Source organism: Nicotiana attenuata, chromosome 7, assembly GCF_001879085.1.
Source record: "Nicotiana attenuata strain UT chromosome 7, NIATTr2, whole genome shotgun sequence".
Lineage (NCBI taxonomy): Eukaryota > Viridiplantae > Streptophyta > Magnoliopsida > Solanales > Solanaceae > Nicotiana > Nicotiana attenuata.
Genome location: NC_031995.1, coordinates 108,148,618 through 108,166,640, shown reverse-complemented (window position 1 = coordinate 108,166,640; position 18,023 = coordinate 108,148,618). Strand labels below are relative to the sequence as shown.

At 38.0% G+C, this 18,023-nt stretch overlaps 1 protein-coding gene across 1 annotated transcript; it reads left to right on the top strand.

Annotated features, from left to right (window-relative positions):
- LOC109229663 lies at positions 196-5,769 on the top strand. Its single transcript, XM_019395189.1, has 4 exons — positions 196-331; positions 425-502; positions 591-689; positions 5,394-5,769. Exons 1-4 carry the CDS (start codon positions 329-331, stop codon positions 5,469-5,471), a joined length of 258 nt encoding a protein of 85 aa, XP_019250734.1. The 5' UTR covers positions 196-328; the 3' UTR covers positions 5,472-5,769.

Here is an 18,023-nt window from a genome sequence, read left to right as displayed (position 1 = left end):
CTTTACAAATAAAAACAAAATATTCTATAAGTATATATATATATATATAAATGACTCGTCTACTTTTGGGTCAGAGAGTCGACTTTTGAATGAGATCCGAAATTTTTATGAAAATGGGTTAATAGCCACTTTTCAGTAAAAATAGCACGGGCTAGCCAGTTTTACTGAAAAGTGGCTATTAACCCATTTTCATAAAAATTTCGGATCTCATTCAAAAGTCGACTCTCTGACCCAAAAGTAGACGAGTCATCTTCTTCGATAGCACATCTTCTTCTCGATACAACGCACGAGAGAGCAAAGAGAACAAAGCCTTCTAAAGCAATCGAAAATGGTAAGAATTAAATCCAATTCCCTCTCCTTAATTTAATTCCATAATCTTTTTTATATCAGTTTCTGAATTTTCATTTTTTCGCAAATATTATAGGTTTGCGTAGCGTGTTTAATACCGCTGTTCCTCGTCCCGATCGTTAATTTATTACCTGTTCTCTTCCATATTCTCATGGTAAGATCCTTAAATACTAAATTAACCCGTTAATTTTGATGCTTACAACGCTAATTTTTCGTTTTTTTTTTCTGTGTGGTTTTTTTAGGCAAAGATTTATAGAATGTTTGGAAAGGAGTATCAGAGACCGGAAAGAGCAGCTCCTGCTTGTCCTTTTAAACCATCAGCTACTAAACCCAATAATTCTGTAAGTTTTTCAATTATAAAGGCGTGATCTTTTGTTTTTACGTGTTGACTTGCTTGAAAAACTTGTAAGCTACCAAAACCAATAATTATGTAAGTTATTTGATTATAAAGGCGTGATCTTTTGTTTAGACGTGTTGGCTTGGCGGAAAATTTTGTTCTTGTTGGGAAATAAATGAGCTCGATGATCTTGTGTCATGGACTAGGTCCAACTGCCAACTTATCGTCCGCTCTGGACTGTCCTCTATGCACCAACATAAGTCTTTGGGACTCACGGTCTTGTTCATAATTTTTCACGACCAAAACTAGGGGGCAGTGACTTTTTTGCTTAGTGTGTTTGATTGAAATTTATTGATGCACATTTGTGTATACTGAATAGACATACATATCTGAATAAGCGGTATGGAAAACTAATTGGAATTGGTGCTAGTTGATTGATATACTGAGTGTGTGTTTTGGGTGGTTGGATATATCTTTTGTTTGGGTAATTCGGTGAACAAATTGTTTGAAATTTGGATATAGGAAGTGCAAAAACTGTTTAGCTCTCTTCAGGAAAGAGTTCTTTTTGTTGAAAACAGCGACCTCCTTGTGCCTGTAATACCCTTTCATTAGGGGAAACATCGAAATTTGGTGAATCAACTGAAAAATAGAGAATGAGGATGTGTTTGGTACTAAGGAATATGTTTTCCGTGGAGAGTATTTTCTTGAAAAATGCTTCTTAAGTAGTAGTAGTATTTTAACTTATTTTTCAGTGTTATGTTGGTGAGTAAAAAATAATTTCCGGAAAATATTTTCTAATATTTGATTGGTGAGTGGAAAATAATTTCTAGAAATGAGCATCCCAACTGAAATGACTTTGGACCAGTTGGATATTTTCCAGCCTGCAGTTAACCTTACGGTCCATCATGGAAAATCCATACAGGGACGGGGAAGCTGCCATCCAAACTAGTAAGTGCAAGGTTAGGTTGGTCATTTACCACCCCCTTCAGTCTATCCATTTCACCTGGTGTCTAGTCTAGCCAACTAGAAAATAGATCAGAAGCTTGGAAAATTGCATCTTTGGAAAATGACTTCCCCACTCTTCCAAAGGAAGTTATTTTCTGGAATTAGAGGAGAATGTGTTCTTAAGGAAAATATTTTCCCAAACATTTTGGCCAACAAAATACCTGAATATTTAGTATTTTTTCCTTCATATTAAGAATATTTTCCCAAACGTTTTGGCCAACAAAAAATACCGGAAAATTAGTATTTTTTTCCTTCATACCAAACACGCCCTAACTCTCTGAATACCCCAACAGTATTCTTGATGATAACGTTGAGAACATATTATTTTTCTGAATATGAATGTAAATTTGTAAAGTATGGGTTGACGAATCAATCTGATGAATCTTTGAGGGCATTCTGATGCGCATGATGCTAGAACTCTGGGTATTTAGGTGATTATGGTCTATTCTTGTCCTCTTCCAGATCTTTATGATGGCGAGTACCATGAAACTAGAGAATAGAATTAAATGAAAGGTCTAACCCACCATGAACAAAGCACACAAAAGAACTTAATGTCAACTTAGACTTTCTTCTCCGTTGGGGTCTTGAGTATAGTTATTTGCTTCATTTCTTTAATTTTACTGACAGATAAATAGAAGAAAATGTGTTCGGTACTTGGAAAAGAAATTTAGGTCTATGTTCCTTATCCAATCATTTCTATCTGGTATGCTGAAAAGTTCCTATAAAAATATTACTGTCTGCATGAGGTCATAATGGAAGGGAACATCTTCTCCGATGATCTACCATTCGAGTTCAAGACTTCTGTACAGTATTTGAAATTTGTTTGATGAAGTTTAAGCGTTCAGTTATTACATTAATATGAAATTAAGTTTTAGATATGACTCTAAACGCAACGAAATATTTCTGCGAGGAGAGGGTGTAGAATTACTTTATTAAAAGGAACACTTGCAAAAGTCCTTATATTTTGTTTTATGTTGTCCTAAGACTGTTGGGACCCACATATTACCTGCAGAAATATTTACAGGCAAATAATCAAAATAAAATGGTGAAATAAGGACTTCGGGATCTAAGGAAAAACCTAGGCCCAAGAGAAGTTAAACAATATTACTATAGCGAGATGATACTCTGCACTTGAGTATCACAAAGTCCTCGATATTCAAAAGAAATTTCCACTTTTCAAGTATCCTCACTAAAAAGCCACTCAAAACTCTTTGTTTTGTCCTCCCGTATGTACCTTTTAAAAAACTGGCATGATACAAATGAGAGAAAACAGAGAAGTGCCCCTATTTATAGGAGTAGACTACCATGATGATGTTATTTAAAACACCGCGGTGGAAAATGCAAATTCTAAGTTTGCATTGTGAATTCATTTAATGGCCGGTTGGCCAAATTCAAACTTGCTGAAATTTTATTGTTTATTTTTACATTCATGCCAAAAAGAAGAGCTTCTTCCTTTATCAGTGGGCCAATGGGGTCGGAACTCACAAATCTCCCCCTTTAGAGCCATGCACCTAAATGAGGTATCTTTGATTTCTTAGATAGAGCTCATGCAGACAAATCTATTTATAATATTCGAAGTTGTCTCTCGGTACCACCTTGGCCAACATATTACCAGGACTTTAGCTCGTGTGGATCTTTTTTGAATTTGTTCTTTACTTGCTCATTAATCCAATAATATCTCACGTTTATGTGTTTTCTTCTTGGACGGTATATGGTGTTTTTACTCAAGTCTATTGCACTTTGACTATCACAATAGACAATATACTCATTTTGCTGCAATTCCAAGTTCTTGAAGAAACCGATCGAGTATGGAGGGGAGTTTTGTGGGGTCAAGCCTCGAGACACAAGTTCTTTCTTTTGGAAAGAAGGTCAAAGTCAACCATAAAATCTGCAGCAAGTTTGGATTTGACCAACTGGCCATTAAATGAATTTACAATGCATAGTTTGAGTTTTGTATCTTCTTGTTGATGTCATTGATGACATTAGCATGACCTTTCTACCCTATAAGTAGGGGCATCTCTCTCTCATTTGTATCATCCAATTCACGGCTGAGATGTGACTTTTTATGAGAAGGAGATTCAGAAAACATGAATAAGCACTTGGTTAATTGAAATAAGGTTGAAACTGCACATAGTACATTGTTTATTTGCCATAAGTATCCTCTGGGAGCTGGACTCTTGATCTACCAAAACGTACCTTGACCACTGGTATCATGCACCTTTAGAAAAATTCAGTCTTTCGAGACCCCATAACATAACAAAGAACTTTCTAGCTGGGAAATCAGTCATATTATTACCCCCGGGCTTTTCAACCTCACTAATCAGAGCTAATTTACGTGGAGATGTATGGTAGGTGCGCGTCATGAGTTAGAAGCCTGGTTGTTGAACAAAGTCTAGCATTCGAGTGTAGAAAGGTGAATTTAGATCAGCTTCGTCGTTGCTACAAATTATCATCTATTATGTTTTGTACTATCTTGAGACATCTTTATATTTCTTTATGTCATATGTCATTTTTTGGGATTTTTGACACATTGTTTGTAGTTACATAATGGATCAAGAAAATCAAAATGTGCAAATTGGCACGTCTCTTTATGCCTAAAGTTGTTGATGTAAGAGATTTTTCTTTTATCTATCTATGTCATACTTGGGATTCACTCACTTCGTTTCGCTTGTTTTCTCTTTCCTTCTGCCTACAAAAAAAGTTATGAGATTGGTTTTGTGTGTGTTAGCTATCATCAAACCTGTGACATAGATAAGATTTACGTTCATACAGTTGGAATGGCCTGAGATCCAAGGTATTATGAGCATATGATATCAAGTGAGGAATAAGTGGGTTTACCTTTTACTGATCAAAAAGTTAGAATAAGTGGTATCCCCAACTTGCTAGAGATAAACTTTAGATATAAATATGCTATAAGTGAGTATGTGTGTTAACGATATTCAAGTATATGGAACACAGCCTGTTTATGGTGGCTAGGGGCAAAGCTAGCTGAGTTTCTAGATATGCTTTTACTACATAATTTTTTGCTAGTCAAAAACTCAAAGATTGCAGCTCCATTTTTCTTTTCATGGACATACTATGTTGATGACTTTCATTTATGGAACTAGAAAAGGTTTCATATTTTCTAGGGATAGGCTTATTTGGAGTTCGGACGATTTGATCCATATAGTTATAAAATTTGTAATTAAAATACTAGTAATAATTTTTAAGTTACATATCATCCGAAAAGTTTAAAAGGGTAAAATTACAAAGTGTATGCTAATTTTTATCGGGTTGAGTTGAATCTGTATACACACATTGTCACTAAATTATGGAATAAAGAGGAAAGATACGGATAATCAGGTTGATTGCAACCCAAGTGGACGATGTATTTTCTTGGGGACCTCCCATCTAAATTTGCTATTTGCTATTTGCTACTTTGCTAATCTCAAGTTGCAGCACTTGTAGTCTGAGCTTCAAAACTTGATCAATCTGTAGCCCTGCCTGAATTAGTCCGAAGAAAAGTGGGAAAGGAAATAGAAAATTTTGCATTTGTTTATCAATGAAACAAAAAAGTGAACTCCATAAATCTATTAACTTCTAAAAGCTGGTGGCTTTACTTGTCTTTGTGCCATTTGAACTAAATTTTATGTCCTTTCGTCCATCTTCTTATTTATTGCGTTAACCAATGACTCGGTATGAATGAAAACTGTATGTTTTACAGGTCACAGGAGAACCAGGTTCTGGCACCTCTCACCCTATACCTAAGGCAGTTGGAGTGGATGATTCCAAGCAGGATTAACTTTGGAAGAATTGGAAACTTCCATTCTATTCAGAAAAAGCAAATATCGGTTATGTCTTCCTTGAGATTCTGCAGGTCCCCCTAGCCATTGGCAAAATGATATGTGTGCTACCAAGATCATCTTGGTTAATTTAGTTTGTGGAGATTTGGATAATGTAAACTGAACTTTCTTACATTTTTCTCGTTAACTTGTAGATCTCTGTTTAGAAGCACACATATTGTTATATAATTGTGTCTCCAACTTTATAATCTCTCTTCAGCCATGTTATGTATTTGGAAGTGTCGAATTATGCCTTAATCGATGTCAGTAGCGCGCTTAATGCCTCCCCGTCCCTTATACTGTTCTTGACTCTTTGCAGTCTCTAACTATACCACTGTATGAGATTGTAAGAGGGGGTAAATTGAAGCGACTTTAGCTTCCCTACTCTGTAATTGGCAAAATCTTGCTTCTTCCTCCAGAAAGAGTGAATTCTTTACACCGATATGTCGTTCTCCTTTACAGTGGCGTAGCCACATACATTGAAGGGTGGTCAACCGAACATCCTTCATCGAGAAGTTATAATGTGTATATAGAAATTTATAATGTGTATGTATGTCAAAAGATATTTTTATATGTGTATATTAAATTTTGAACACCCTTTGCGAATTCCTAGCGTCGTCATTTCTCCTTTAACCAGGTTGCCCGACAGATTATGTGCAAGCTGGGTCGGAAACTACTTTATCAAAAGACAATATTGTGTGCAACTTGACTTAGACACGTTATCAAAAGAACAAAGATGAAGAAAGAAGGGCATGCTACAATAAATATAAACTGTCAGCTTTCAAGCATTAGCTAAATGGTAGCTAATATTTATTTTCGTTTGTATTTGATATCTTTTTCTTGCTTGACTGGCAAATGAAGATCTGCCATAACGATTTTGTGGGATCCTTTACAACTGGAATGCTTGTACCTGCAGATTTTTGGGGCCATTTTGTTGAATGTGATGTATATTTCTTTTTGAGGTATTATCACTTTTAGTCTGCGTCAGAAACTATTTATATTTGGTAGTCGAAAAAGTGTATAAAATTTGTATCATTTTTGTATATTACATACAGAATATGCATATATACAAAAAATATATATTTGTTACTATTATTTTGAGAGCGGCTATACAATATCATTTTTCTTTCTTTTTTCCTGGACATGTCTTGTAAAATTGTGGGCATGTGGTTTTTATTCAATTGATTCAACGACATTCAACTTAGGAAAATGTTTGCTTTTGTCAAAAGGTGAAAGGTATTAGGCTCGAGTCGTCTCTGTTATATGATATTCAATTTTGTTTGCCAAGTCTATGACAAATTTTTAGAAGGATAGGTTTTACTTTAGGCCATATGACTTGTGAGGTTTAAAAAAGAGGCACTTTTGCCTGCCCACAAAGCCAAGAAATAAAGGTTCATTAATGTCACTTCATTTAAATTAGAAATTTTTATTATTTGTAGAAATATTTTACCTGATTTTACACAGTTTCAAATAGAATAGTAGAGAGTTGTTAGTTGTAAAAGCATAAGAACTATATAGAACCATCTTTACAAAGTTTCAAATAAAATAGTTTGGTGGATAAGTTTTTTCAATCAAGTAAGTTGGCACAGGGGTGCCTTGGTGCAACTGGTAAAATTGCTGCCACGTGATTAGGAGATTACGGGTTCGAGCCGTGGAAATAGCCTCTAGCATAAATGCAGTAAGACTGCGGTACAATAGACTCTTGTGGTCCGGCCCTTCCCCGAACCCCACGCATAACGAGAGCTTAGTGCAGCGAACTGCACTTTAAGTTGGCACCATTACACCATATGAAAGTAGTGGTGGCTGGTGCTTTCTAAGTTTGCAAAATAATTATATTATGGTAATATGGTGGCCTTAAATTGTGACAGCCATATGTATTCACAAAGTTGTTCAAAAATTGGATTTCAACTAAATAATAATTGAATACATCATGGGTTGGTGAGCTATTAGTCAACTGTTTCAGTGTATAAGATCTTGGTTGAAATTTAGGTGAATGTTTGTTGAAAAGTCTTAAAAGAAAGTTCTGCGTAATTGCTACTAAAACCAAAGTTTGCCACCTTATAAATTACTATACTATTTAATGTGTTAAAATTTTTGCTGAAAACCAAGTTATTGTTTTCAAGACTCTGGTGAAGTGATAGGGCAATAAATCAGAATGAAGAAGAGAATTTTCCAAGTAATTTGTTTTATTCTTAATTAGATGAAAGTAAGACAAATAATCACCGAGAGTTGTACATGGTGGAATAGATAAGATCCCTCCCTCCTCAATCAAAAGTCTCGGCTTTGAGTCCTAGGGATGGAGGGGAGTGCTTTCCTTTTAAATAGCTTTACGCATCGCGAATTCAGATTAATCGGAGCCCCGATATAAATATCGGACACCCAATATAAAATCAAAAATAAAAAAAAAGTAAACCAATATAATGTATAAGCATTGGTTTGGTATTTTCTTTCATTATTTTTTCTCTTACTTTGCAAGTGAGCACTATTTTAATGTGCTTCTATTTATTTCCACTCATAATTAATGATGATGCTCAAAAATTGGTCCAAAACAAAATTTTCAACAGAACGTTTGGAATTTTTTTTTAGAAATTCATTTCGGAGAAGTTCAAATGAAAATGTTTATGGAAAATTTTTTCTAAAAATCAAACGTGGTTGGATAATTGCTGTTTCTATCAAGTTCATTACTAGTAACTTTCTATTATACCAAAGTTAAGTGATTACGGAGGTCGAGAATTTGAATATAAGGTTAGTAGGCAGTCGAACCAAAGGTATATTGGAAGCAATCTTTTTACGTCACACAAGCAGTGACGGGGCTAGGAATTTCACTAAGGGGATTCAAAATATTAACAAATAGACACACGAAAAAGCTAAGTGGATTCAACATATATTATTATTTATGCATACACATAATTTTAACCTTATATATACAATGTAATTCTATGACGAAGGGGGCTCGAATGAACCCTTTCTACCACCCTAACTCCGCCCCTACATACAACCTAGGGGTAAGGTATACGTACATTTTTTAATCGCCTCATACTGTACTTGTGAAATCACACCGAGTATGTTGTTATAGGTGTTGTAAAACTTAATCGATCAATATAAAATGCTCTATATATTCATATCTTAATACGATAACTAAATTTCTCCATATATTTCTCACATATAATTGACACCCATATTAATTTATCACCTTATATTATTATTATTATTATTATTATTATTATTATTATTATTATTATTATTATTATTATTATTATTATTATTGGGGGCTTAAAAAAGGTGTGAGCTGAAAATGTGTGGTCAATTAGGGCTGGACATATATCGGGTAAAACCGATAACTCGAACCGTTAATTGTTTATTGGGTTATCAGTATCGAGTTATTAGGTTAACGCTTCGGTAACGATTTAGCATTTTTTCACTATTGGGTTATCAGTTTGGGCCTCAGTTTGCCAATTTCGTTAATGGGTTAACCGATAACCCAATAAGAATTAATAAAATTACGACTTTACCCTTAAGTATACACATATGCTAGGGTTTCAGTTCATTCTCTCCTATTCTTTCTCAGCCGCACTCTTCAGTTGCTTCATCTTCATTCTTCATAGACCTTATTCTAGTTACTCCTAGCGTAAGTCTTTAGTCTTATACATTAGGCTTTTAATTTCTATAACGAAATTCATCTTTATATAGGGATTGCTCTATGGTTTCTTTTTTCAGGTTAAGCATTTGACAAACAACATCCAGTTTATCTTGGACTGTTTGAGGGCTTCAACGCTTGTGGTAGTGCAGTATTGTGTGAAATAAAAATTCTAAATCAACTATTGTTGTTATTATATCGGAGGAGGCAGCTAATGCCTTGGAATATTTTGTGGGAATTGCTGCAGTTTGATAAGCATCTATCCACTGATTTGTTGGTGAAGCCTATAAGATTGAATAGTTGTTGTCTTGTTAACTTGAATTTGAACTATTAGTACTATATGTTTGGGCTTGTTAATTTTAAGGTGAAATTGCTACTACTTTGTATTATTATTATTATTATTATTATTATTATTATTATTATTATTATTATTATTATTATTATTATTAATGTATTTGGAAAACTGTTGTTGAAGAATTAGTACTATCCCAGTTGTGTCCATTGGATAGAACGCAGAAATGGGTAGTGTACTATATGTGAATTCTTCTCTTTTTTGCTTAACTCCAGTGAATTGTCTTTTCTTTTTTGCTTAACTCTAGATTGAGTTATCTTATCGGGTAAATCGACAACAGAATCGATAAAGATCGATAACCGATTAATCGATACCCGATAACCGATATCTTATCGGTTCGGTATCAGTTTATCAAATTTGTAAACCGATAATATTTATAACCAAACCTAATTGGGCGATGCCCACCCCTATGGTCAATTCAGAAAACCAGTTTTAGTCCATTCACTTATACTGTGGTCCTCTAAAGATGGCGATTTTAAAAAAAAATCGCAACAAGTTGCGGCCGATGTTAAACGCTAATTCAAAATTTTAAATTAATATATACTAAAAGAATATGCTTTCATTGACAAAAATATACATACACATGTCCTTAAAATATATGCATACTAGGAAAGAATTTCATTTATGTTATTTTTAAGATTATTTGAACATAAATTCACAATCTCCATCTAATAATTATTTCTCTTGGGTCCCCAATTTTCTTGTCCCTTCCAATTATTCCCAACTTGAAAAATATCAAGCAAATTGCTTTGTCTCGTGCTTTTTTTTTTTTCCCGGGCTATTTGAGCGGGGGTATTAGAAGAATTATCTCAAAGAAGAATTAATATAAATAGTCGACCACCGAATCACTTAAACTAAAATTGACGAGTGTATAATATATATATATATATATATATATATATATATATATATATATATATATATATATAATACATATATAATATGTGTATAACTATCTATAATTATAATCTATAAATATTGATTAGAAAAAAGTAAGGAGTATTATAACTTCTAGCCCGCGCAAGAAATTATTTATATTCAGTAGCCAAAAAAATGTATAAAATTTGTATATTTTTTATATATAACATATAGAATGTATATACATACAAAAATATACATTTTTTTTGGCTATTATTTTGAGAGCGGTTATACAATGTCATTTTCCCAAAAGTAAACAATAAAATCATCCGGCTATTGATATAAAGATTCATATTTTAAAAAGCTTTTTTTTTGTGAGTAATTACACATGGGGTCCTCTGTTTTATGTTTTTATAGCATTTCTACCCCCAAAAAAAAATGTTTCTATAGCATCTTTGTCCTTTATAGTACTTTATTAAAATAAAAAATTTGAAATATAAACACGTTTGATTAAAAAACTAAAAGTGGGGAGTCGGCTGGCCAATACTTTAATGTTCCCAAAATAAAATATCTTATTTAGAAGAATAATTAACTGGACTAGCAGTACATATTGACTATAAACTCAAGATAAACTCATTTTATTTTTATAATTCATTTGAAACAATTCTAATACATATTATACCCTTTTTAGCCGGTTAACCATTTGCAATCTAGAGATTTTTTGTACAGTTAAAGCTCTCTCTCTCTATTTACCCAAATTAGAAAAATCACTATCGCTCTCTCTTCTTTAAAATTCTATACAAAATATTCAAGCGCGTTTTAACAGCATACTCAGTATATTCCTATAGCGTGGGATTTGAGAACGGTAATATGTACGTATACCTTATTTCTGCTTTGAAAGGGGCTAATTTTAATAAACTCTCGACTCAAAAAAAAGTAATTTTTATTAGATGTAAGAACCTGAACCTTTTCAATTAATGAATGCAATATATAACTAGTTGATGAATGTGTCAAGGTTTTGTCTCGATAAATTAATTGCAACTATATAAATAAATTTTACATCTACAAACTAATAAATAATAATCACCTCAAAAAAATAATAATCACCTCTAAATATGCTCAGTTCCAATTATTTCTTTTTTTAGAATTGTTATTTTCCATATAAACAAACATTTTAATTTCTGTGATCTTTTGTATTAGAACTTAAAAACCTCCATTTATCTCTCCCCGATTTGTGTGCGTAGTCCGAGCGCGTATCCGGAAAATTTTTGCGTGAAAAATTTAAGAAAAGATGATTTTTGGCTTAAAAGATGATTTTAGTTGACTTCGGTCAACATATTGGGTAAACGGACCCGGACCCGTGTTCCAACGGTCCCGGAGGATCCGTAGTAAAATATGGGACTTGGGCGTATGCCCGAAATTGGATTCCGATGTCCCTAGCCCGAGAAATGAATTTTTGAAAAAAATTGTTAGCTGAAATATAATGGTTTTTAGAAATTGAATAATGTTTGATATTATTGGTATCGGGCCTGTATTTTGGTTCCGGAGCCCAATACAGGCCCCTTATAATATTTAACCTTATCTGTGAAAATTGGTGGAAAACGGAAGTAATTTGATGCGATTCGGACAATTGGTTGAGAAAATAGGAAGTTTGAAACTATCTTGAAAATTTCATGTGTTTTGGTGTTGAATTCATAGTTCTAGGTGTTATTTTGGCGATTTGATCGCATGAGCAAGTTCGTATGATGTTTTAAGACTTCTGTGCATGTTTGGTTTGGAGCCCCGAGGGCTCAGGTGAGTTTTGGATAGGCTACGGAGTGTTTTGAGCCTTAAGGAATTTTCTGGTATGTTGCAGATCTACAGACTTCGCATTTGCGAAGTTTGGCTCGCAAATGCGAGCATCACATTTGCGAAGTTACTTCGCATTTGCGATCAGAGGGCTGGGAAGGGGACCTTCGCAATTGCGAAGCTCATTGTCGCAATTGCCACTAGAACAGGGCCGCATTTGCGAACAATTGTTCGTATTTGCAAAGGCAGCAGGCCAGGCCAGGCTTCGCATTTGCAAAGAAATGGTCGCATTTGCGAGTTCGCACTTGCGAACCTGTGATCGCAAATGCGATACCTGCAACTATTCAAAACATAACTTAGACAGGATTTTTGGTTCATTCTCCCATTTTTCAAAACCTAAACTTCAAGAGGCGATTTTTCTAGAGTAAGTTCTTCCCCAAATCATAGCTAAATGATTCTTAACTTATTTCTTTCAATCTATTCCAACTTTTTTACAAGATTTCATCTTAGAATCTTGGGGTTTTCATGGTGGAATTGGGTGTTTTTAGGTAGAACCTTGGGCTTTCGAAATTTGGGGATTTGTACCTCAATTTGAGGTCAAATTCCAAAACCAATTGTATACCCGGGCTCGGGGGTGAATGGGTAATCGGGTTTTGGTCCGAATTTCGAGTTTTGACTAAGCGGGCCCGGGGCCAATTTTTGACTTTTGGGGAAAATGTTGGGAAATCTATAATTACGCATTGGAATTGGTTTCTTTAGCGTTTATTGATGTTATTAAGTTAAATATGGCTAGATACGAGTGGAATGTTGGTGTAATCGAGAGGTAAAGTGGTATTTGAGCTGTGAACTACCCGTTGGCTTGAGGTAAGTGTTTGGTCTAACCTTGACTTGAGGAATTAGGGATCCCCGACTTGCTTGCTATGTGAAATACCATGTGTGTGGCATATAGGTGTGGTGACGAGCACCTATGCGTCGCCAAATTACTTATTTAGCCTGTTCCCTTGCCCCGTTTCCCTATATTTTGCTCTCCTATTTTACTTGCTACTTGCTTATTGATGCTTCTATATCTAATTGCTTCTTGTTCAATGTTGTTTCTCTATTGGTGTTGATAATTGTTCCATTGTTCCAATATATTACACTGTTGGTTTATGTTGGCTTATTGGTGCTTCATGGTACACTTTGGTCGGTCTAGCTGTATAGTTTTAACTGGTGAACTTTCATAATTGTAATGATATTCCCTTGTGTTGGTTTGAGGTATAAGTATCGTGGAGGATTTGAGTTAACTTGTGAAATACTTGTCTTTATTTTGTGATTGGTGCTGATATATATATTGGGATCGGGTTGCACGCCGCAACAGGAGGAATAAGGGTGAATGTGATTATCTGGTGGTATCGGGTTGCATGTCGCAACAAGGAGTAATAAAGGTGAACATGTGAGATCGGATTGCACGCCGCAACATGAGGAATAAGGGTGATATATTGAGGAGTAATAAGGGTGGACTGGTGGGATCGGGTTGCACGTCCGCAACAAGGAGTAATAAGGGCAAATGCTTATACTGTTATTGATTATATGGTGGGATCGGGATGCGCGCCGCATCATTGTTGTTTGTGTATTCATATTCTGTTGAGGTTCATCATTGTGGTATTGAATTCCCATAAGGATTGGTTATAGCTGGGTGTTGGTAGAGCGACCGGATTTCGTATTCATTTAATGCAAGTCACTGTTTTATTTCATTCTGTATTTCCTTTTTGTTTTAGTATCAACTGTTGCAGGTTATATATATTGTTATGCCCCGCCGTAGCCTCGTCACTACTTCGTCGAGGTTAGGCTCAACACTTACCAGTACATGTGGTTGGTTGTACTGATACCGCACTCTGCACTTTCTGTGCAGATTTCAGAGCTAGTGGTTGATCGAGAGGTTGGTTGCTTTCACTGCACTCAGGAGACCCAAGGTAGTCCTGCCGGCGTCTGCAGGCCCTGACGTCCCCTCTTATCTTTATTTCATACTATTTTATTTTTCTCCGAGACAGATGTATATTTTTCTTTCAAACCAATACCTATAGTATTCGTAGATTGTTCGTGAGTTGTGACACCAGTTTCTGGGTGGTAGTTACTTCTGTTTTTCGTTAATAGTGTAAGCGTAACTAGTTAAACATGTGCATTCGCTTTTGTTTTCGCTGATTTAGTTCCTGTTAAAATTTTAGTTATAAAATGATAAAGGAAAATGGTGTAATATTCTATAACGTTGGCTTGCCTAGCGAGTGCAATGTTAGGCGCCATCACGCTCCCGAAGGTGGGAAGTTCGGGTTGTGACAAGTTGGTATCAGAGCACTAGGTTGCCTAGGTCTCACAATACGAACAAGCTTGGTTGAGTCTGAGAGATCGGTACGGAGACGTCTGTGCTTATCCCAGAGGCTACTGAGTTAGGAACAATTTCACTTTTATTCATCTCTGTTGTGCGGTTTGATCTCTTAATGCTAATTGAACTTCTACTCTGTTCTTTCGCAGATGGCGAGAACACGTACCGCTTCATCAGCTGATCAGCAGCCCGAGCCCCCAGTGGCAGCTCCTACGAGGGGCAGAGGCCGAGGCCGAGGCCGTGCTAGAGGCCGAGGCAGGGGCAGGGCTCAGCCCAGAGCTCGAGTAGCAGCACCAGCGGGGAAGCCTCAGGTTGAGTTTGATGACGAGGTTCCGGCCCAGACCGTTCCAGCGAGTCTAGCTCAGGTTCCAGAGGGGTTCATCGTTACCCCGGTGCTTCATAATGCTTTGGTCCGTCTAGTGGGCCTTATGGAGAGTGTTACTCTGGCAGGCATACTTCCAATAGCACCAGCCGCCTCTCGAGCTGGGGGAGGAGCACAGACTCCCGCTACTCACACTCCGGAGCAGATGGCTCCCCAGTTTTAGACTCCAGCAGCTCAGCCAGTTGGGGTAGTCCCGCCGGGTGTTGTAGCACAGGCCGGTGATGGATCAGCTATGTCTTCGGATGCTTTGTGGAGGTTGGACAGGTTCACCAAGATTTTCACTACTACTTATAGCGGTACATCTTCAGAGGATCCCCAGGACTATTTAGACAGTTGCCATAAGGTTCTACGGAACATGGGGATAGTGGAGACCTATGGGGTCGACTTTGCTGCTTTTCGTCTGTCAGGTTGCGCCAAGAAATGGTATAGAGAATATTGTTTGGCCAGACCAGCTGGGTTACCAGCTCTCACTTGGGACCAGTTCTCGCAGCTATTCTTGGAGAAGTATCTTCTTATCACTAAGAGAGAGGACTATCGGAGGCAGTTCAAGCGCCTTCAGCAGGGTTCTATGACCGTTACTCAGTACGAGACCAGATTTGTGAACCTGGCCCGTCATGCTCTTCTTATACTTCCCACCAAGAGAGAGAGAGAGAGAGAGAGAGAGGGTGAGGAGATTTATTAAGGGACTTGCTCAGCCTATCAGATTGTACATGGCTAAGGAGACTTGGAGTGAGATTTCTTTCCAGGATGCAGCCAATGTGGCCAGACGAGTTGAGTTGGTTTTAGCTCGGGGGAGTGGTCAGAGGTCTGACAGAGGCCTCGTCACTCCGGTGGATTCAGTAGGACCTCATTGGAGGTCGGGGTACCTTTGGTAGAGGCCATCATCCCAGGTCGTTTCATTCAGCGCTTTAGGCATCCCATGGAGCTTCAGGGGGTCGTGGTCCTTATGTACCTCCTTCAGGGCAGCCAGCTTATAGTGCACCGCCAGCTCCCATCAGAGCACCTCCTCTCTAGAGTTATTATCGCGGTCAGCCGGCCCGTCAGGGTCATTCTCAGTTTCCCCAGCAGCAGCATTCAGATGGATGTTTTGAGTGTGGTGAGTATGGGCATGTCCGGAGGACTTGTCCGAGATTAGTGGTGTGTTCAATCGCAGCACTAGAGTTCTCGTGCCATGATTCCAGCACCGCCTGTCCAGCCAGCTAGAGGTAGGAGTCAGAGAGCCAAAGGTAGGGGTCAGCCCGCTAGAGGTGGAGGTCAGGCCGTTAGAGGTGGAGGCCAGGCCGCTAGAGGTGGAGGCCAGCCAATAGGTGGTCGTCCCAGGGATATAGTTCAGGGTGGTGGGGCCCAGCCCCGGTGTTATGCTATTCCAGCTAGGCCTGAGGCTGAGTCCTCCGATGCAGTTATCATAGGTACGGTTTCAGTTTGCAGTAGAGATGCTTCAGTTCTATTTGATTCAGGGTCTACATATTCCTATGTGTCATCTTATTTCGCTCCATATTTGGTTGTACCTCGTGATTCTTTGAGTGCTCCCGTGTATGTGTCCACCCTAGTAGGGGATTCTATTATTGTAGACCGTGACTATCGTTTGTGTGTGGTTGTTATAGGGGGTCTTGAGACTAGTGTAGATCTCCTACTAGTTCTCACTTGGGACCAGTTATCGCAGCTATTCTTGGAGAAGTATCTTCCTATCACTAAGAGAGAGGACTATCAGAGGCAGTTCAAGCGCCTTCATTAGGGTTCTATGACCGTTACTCAGTACGAGATCAGATTTGTGGACCTGGCCCGTCATGCTCTTCTTATTCTTCCCACCAAGAGAGAGAGAGAGGGTGAGGAGGTTTATTAAGGGACTTGCTCAGCCTATCAGATTGTAGATGGCTAAGGAGACATAAAGTGAGATTTCTTTCCAGGATGCAGCCAATGTGGCCAGATGAGTTGAGATGGTTTTAGCTCGGGGTAGTGGTTAGGGGTCTGACAAGAGGCCTCGTCACTCCGGTGGATTCAGTGGGACCTCATATGGAGGTCGGGGTACCTTTGGTAGAGGCCATCATCCCAGGCTGTTTCATTCAGTGCTTTAGGCATCCCATGGAGCTTCAGGGGGTCGTGGTCCTTATGTACCCTCCGTTTAGGGTACGCCAGTCTTATAGTGCACCACCAGCCTCCCATCAGAGCCACCTCCTCTCCAGAGNCAAAATTTCAGAAGCTCAAGATAGCTTTGACTTCGGTGCCGGTGTTGGTATTACCCACAGGTTCAGGGCCATATATAGTATATTGTGACACGTCTCGTATTGGACTTGGTGTGGTGTTGATGCAGAATGGCAAGGTTATTGCATATGCTTTGCGGCAGTTGAAGATTCACGAGAAGAATGATCCAGTTCATGATTTGGAGCTAGCAGCCATTGTTCACACGCTGAAAATTTGGAGGCATTATCTATATGGCGTGTCGTGTGAGGTGTTCACGGATCATAAGAGTTTGCAGCATTTGTTCAAGCAGAAGGAGCTCAATTTGAGGCAGAGGAGGTGGTTGGAGCTATTGAAAGACTATGATATCACCATCTTGTATCATCCCGGGAAGGCCAATGTGGTGGCCGATGCATTGAGTAGGAAGTCGGCTAGTATGGGTAGGCTTGCCTATATTTCAGTCGGTGAGAGACCGCTTGCTTTGGATGTCCAGGCTTTGGCCAATCAGTTCGTGAGGTTGGATGTTTCTGAGCCCAGTCGTGTTCTAGCTTGTACAGTCACTCGGTCTTCATTATTTGAGCGTATCAGAGACCGGCAGTATGATGATTCTCATTTGCTTGTCCTTAGGGACACAGTGCGGCACGGAGGTGCCAAGCAGGTTGCAGTTAGAGATGACAGAGTTCTGAGGATGCAGGGGCGAGTTTGTGTGCCTAATGTAGGTGGGCTTCGTGAATTGATTCTAGAGGAGGCCCATAGTTCCCGATATTCTATTCATCCGGGTGCCGCCAAGATGTATCAGGATTTGCGGCAGCATTACTGGTGGAGAAGGATGAAGAAGGATATTGATGCATATGTAGCTCGGTGTTTGAATTGTCAGCAGGTAAAGTACGAACATTAGAGACCTGGTGGTTTGCTTCAGAAGATTGAGACTCCTGAGTGGAAGTGGGAGTGTATCACT

What these genes read in the sequence shown, in the direction of transcription:
- LOC109229663 (XM_019395189.1), top strand. An exon ending in TTCTCTTCCATATTCTCATG is followed by an intron (nt 503 to 590) that starts GTAAGATCCTTA and finishes TGGTTTTTTTAG; the next exon opens with GCAAAGATTTATAGAATGTT. An exon ending in CTACTAAACCCAATAATTCT is followed by an intron (nt 690 to 5,393) that starts GTAAGTTTTTCA and finishes TATGTTTTACAG; the next exon opens with GTCACAGGAGAACCAGGTTC.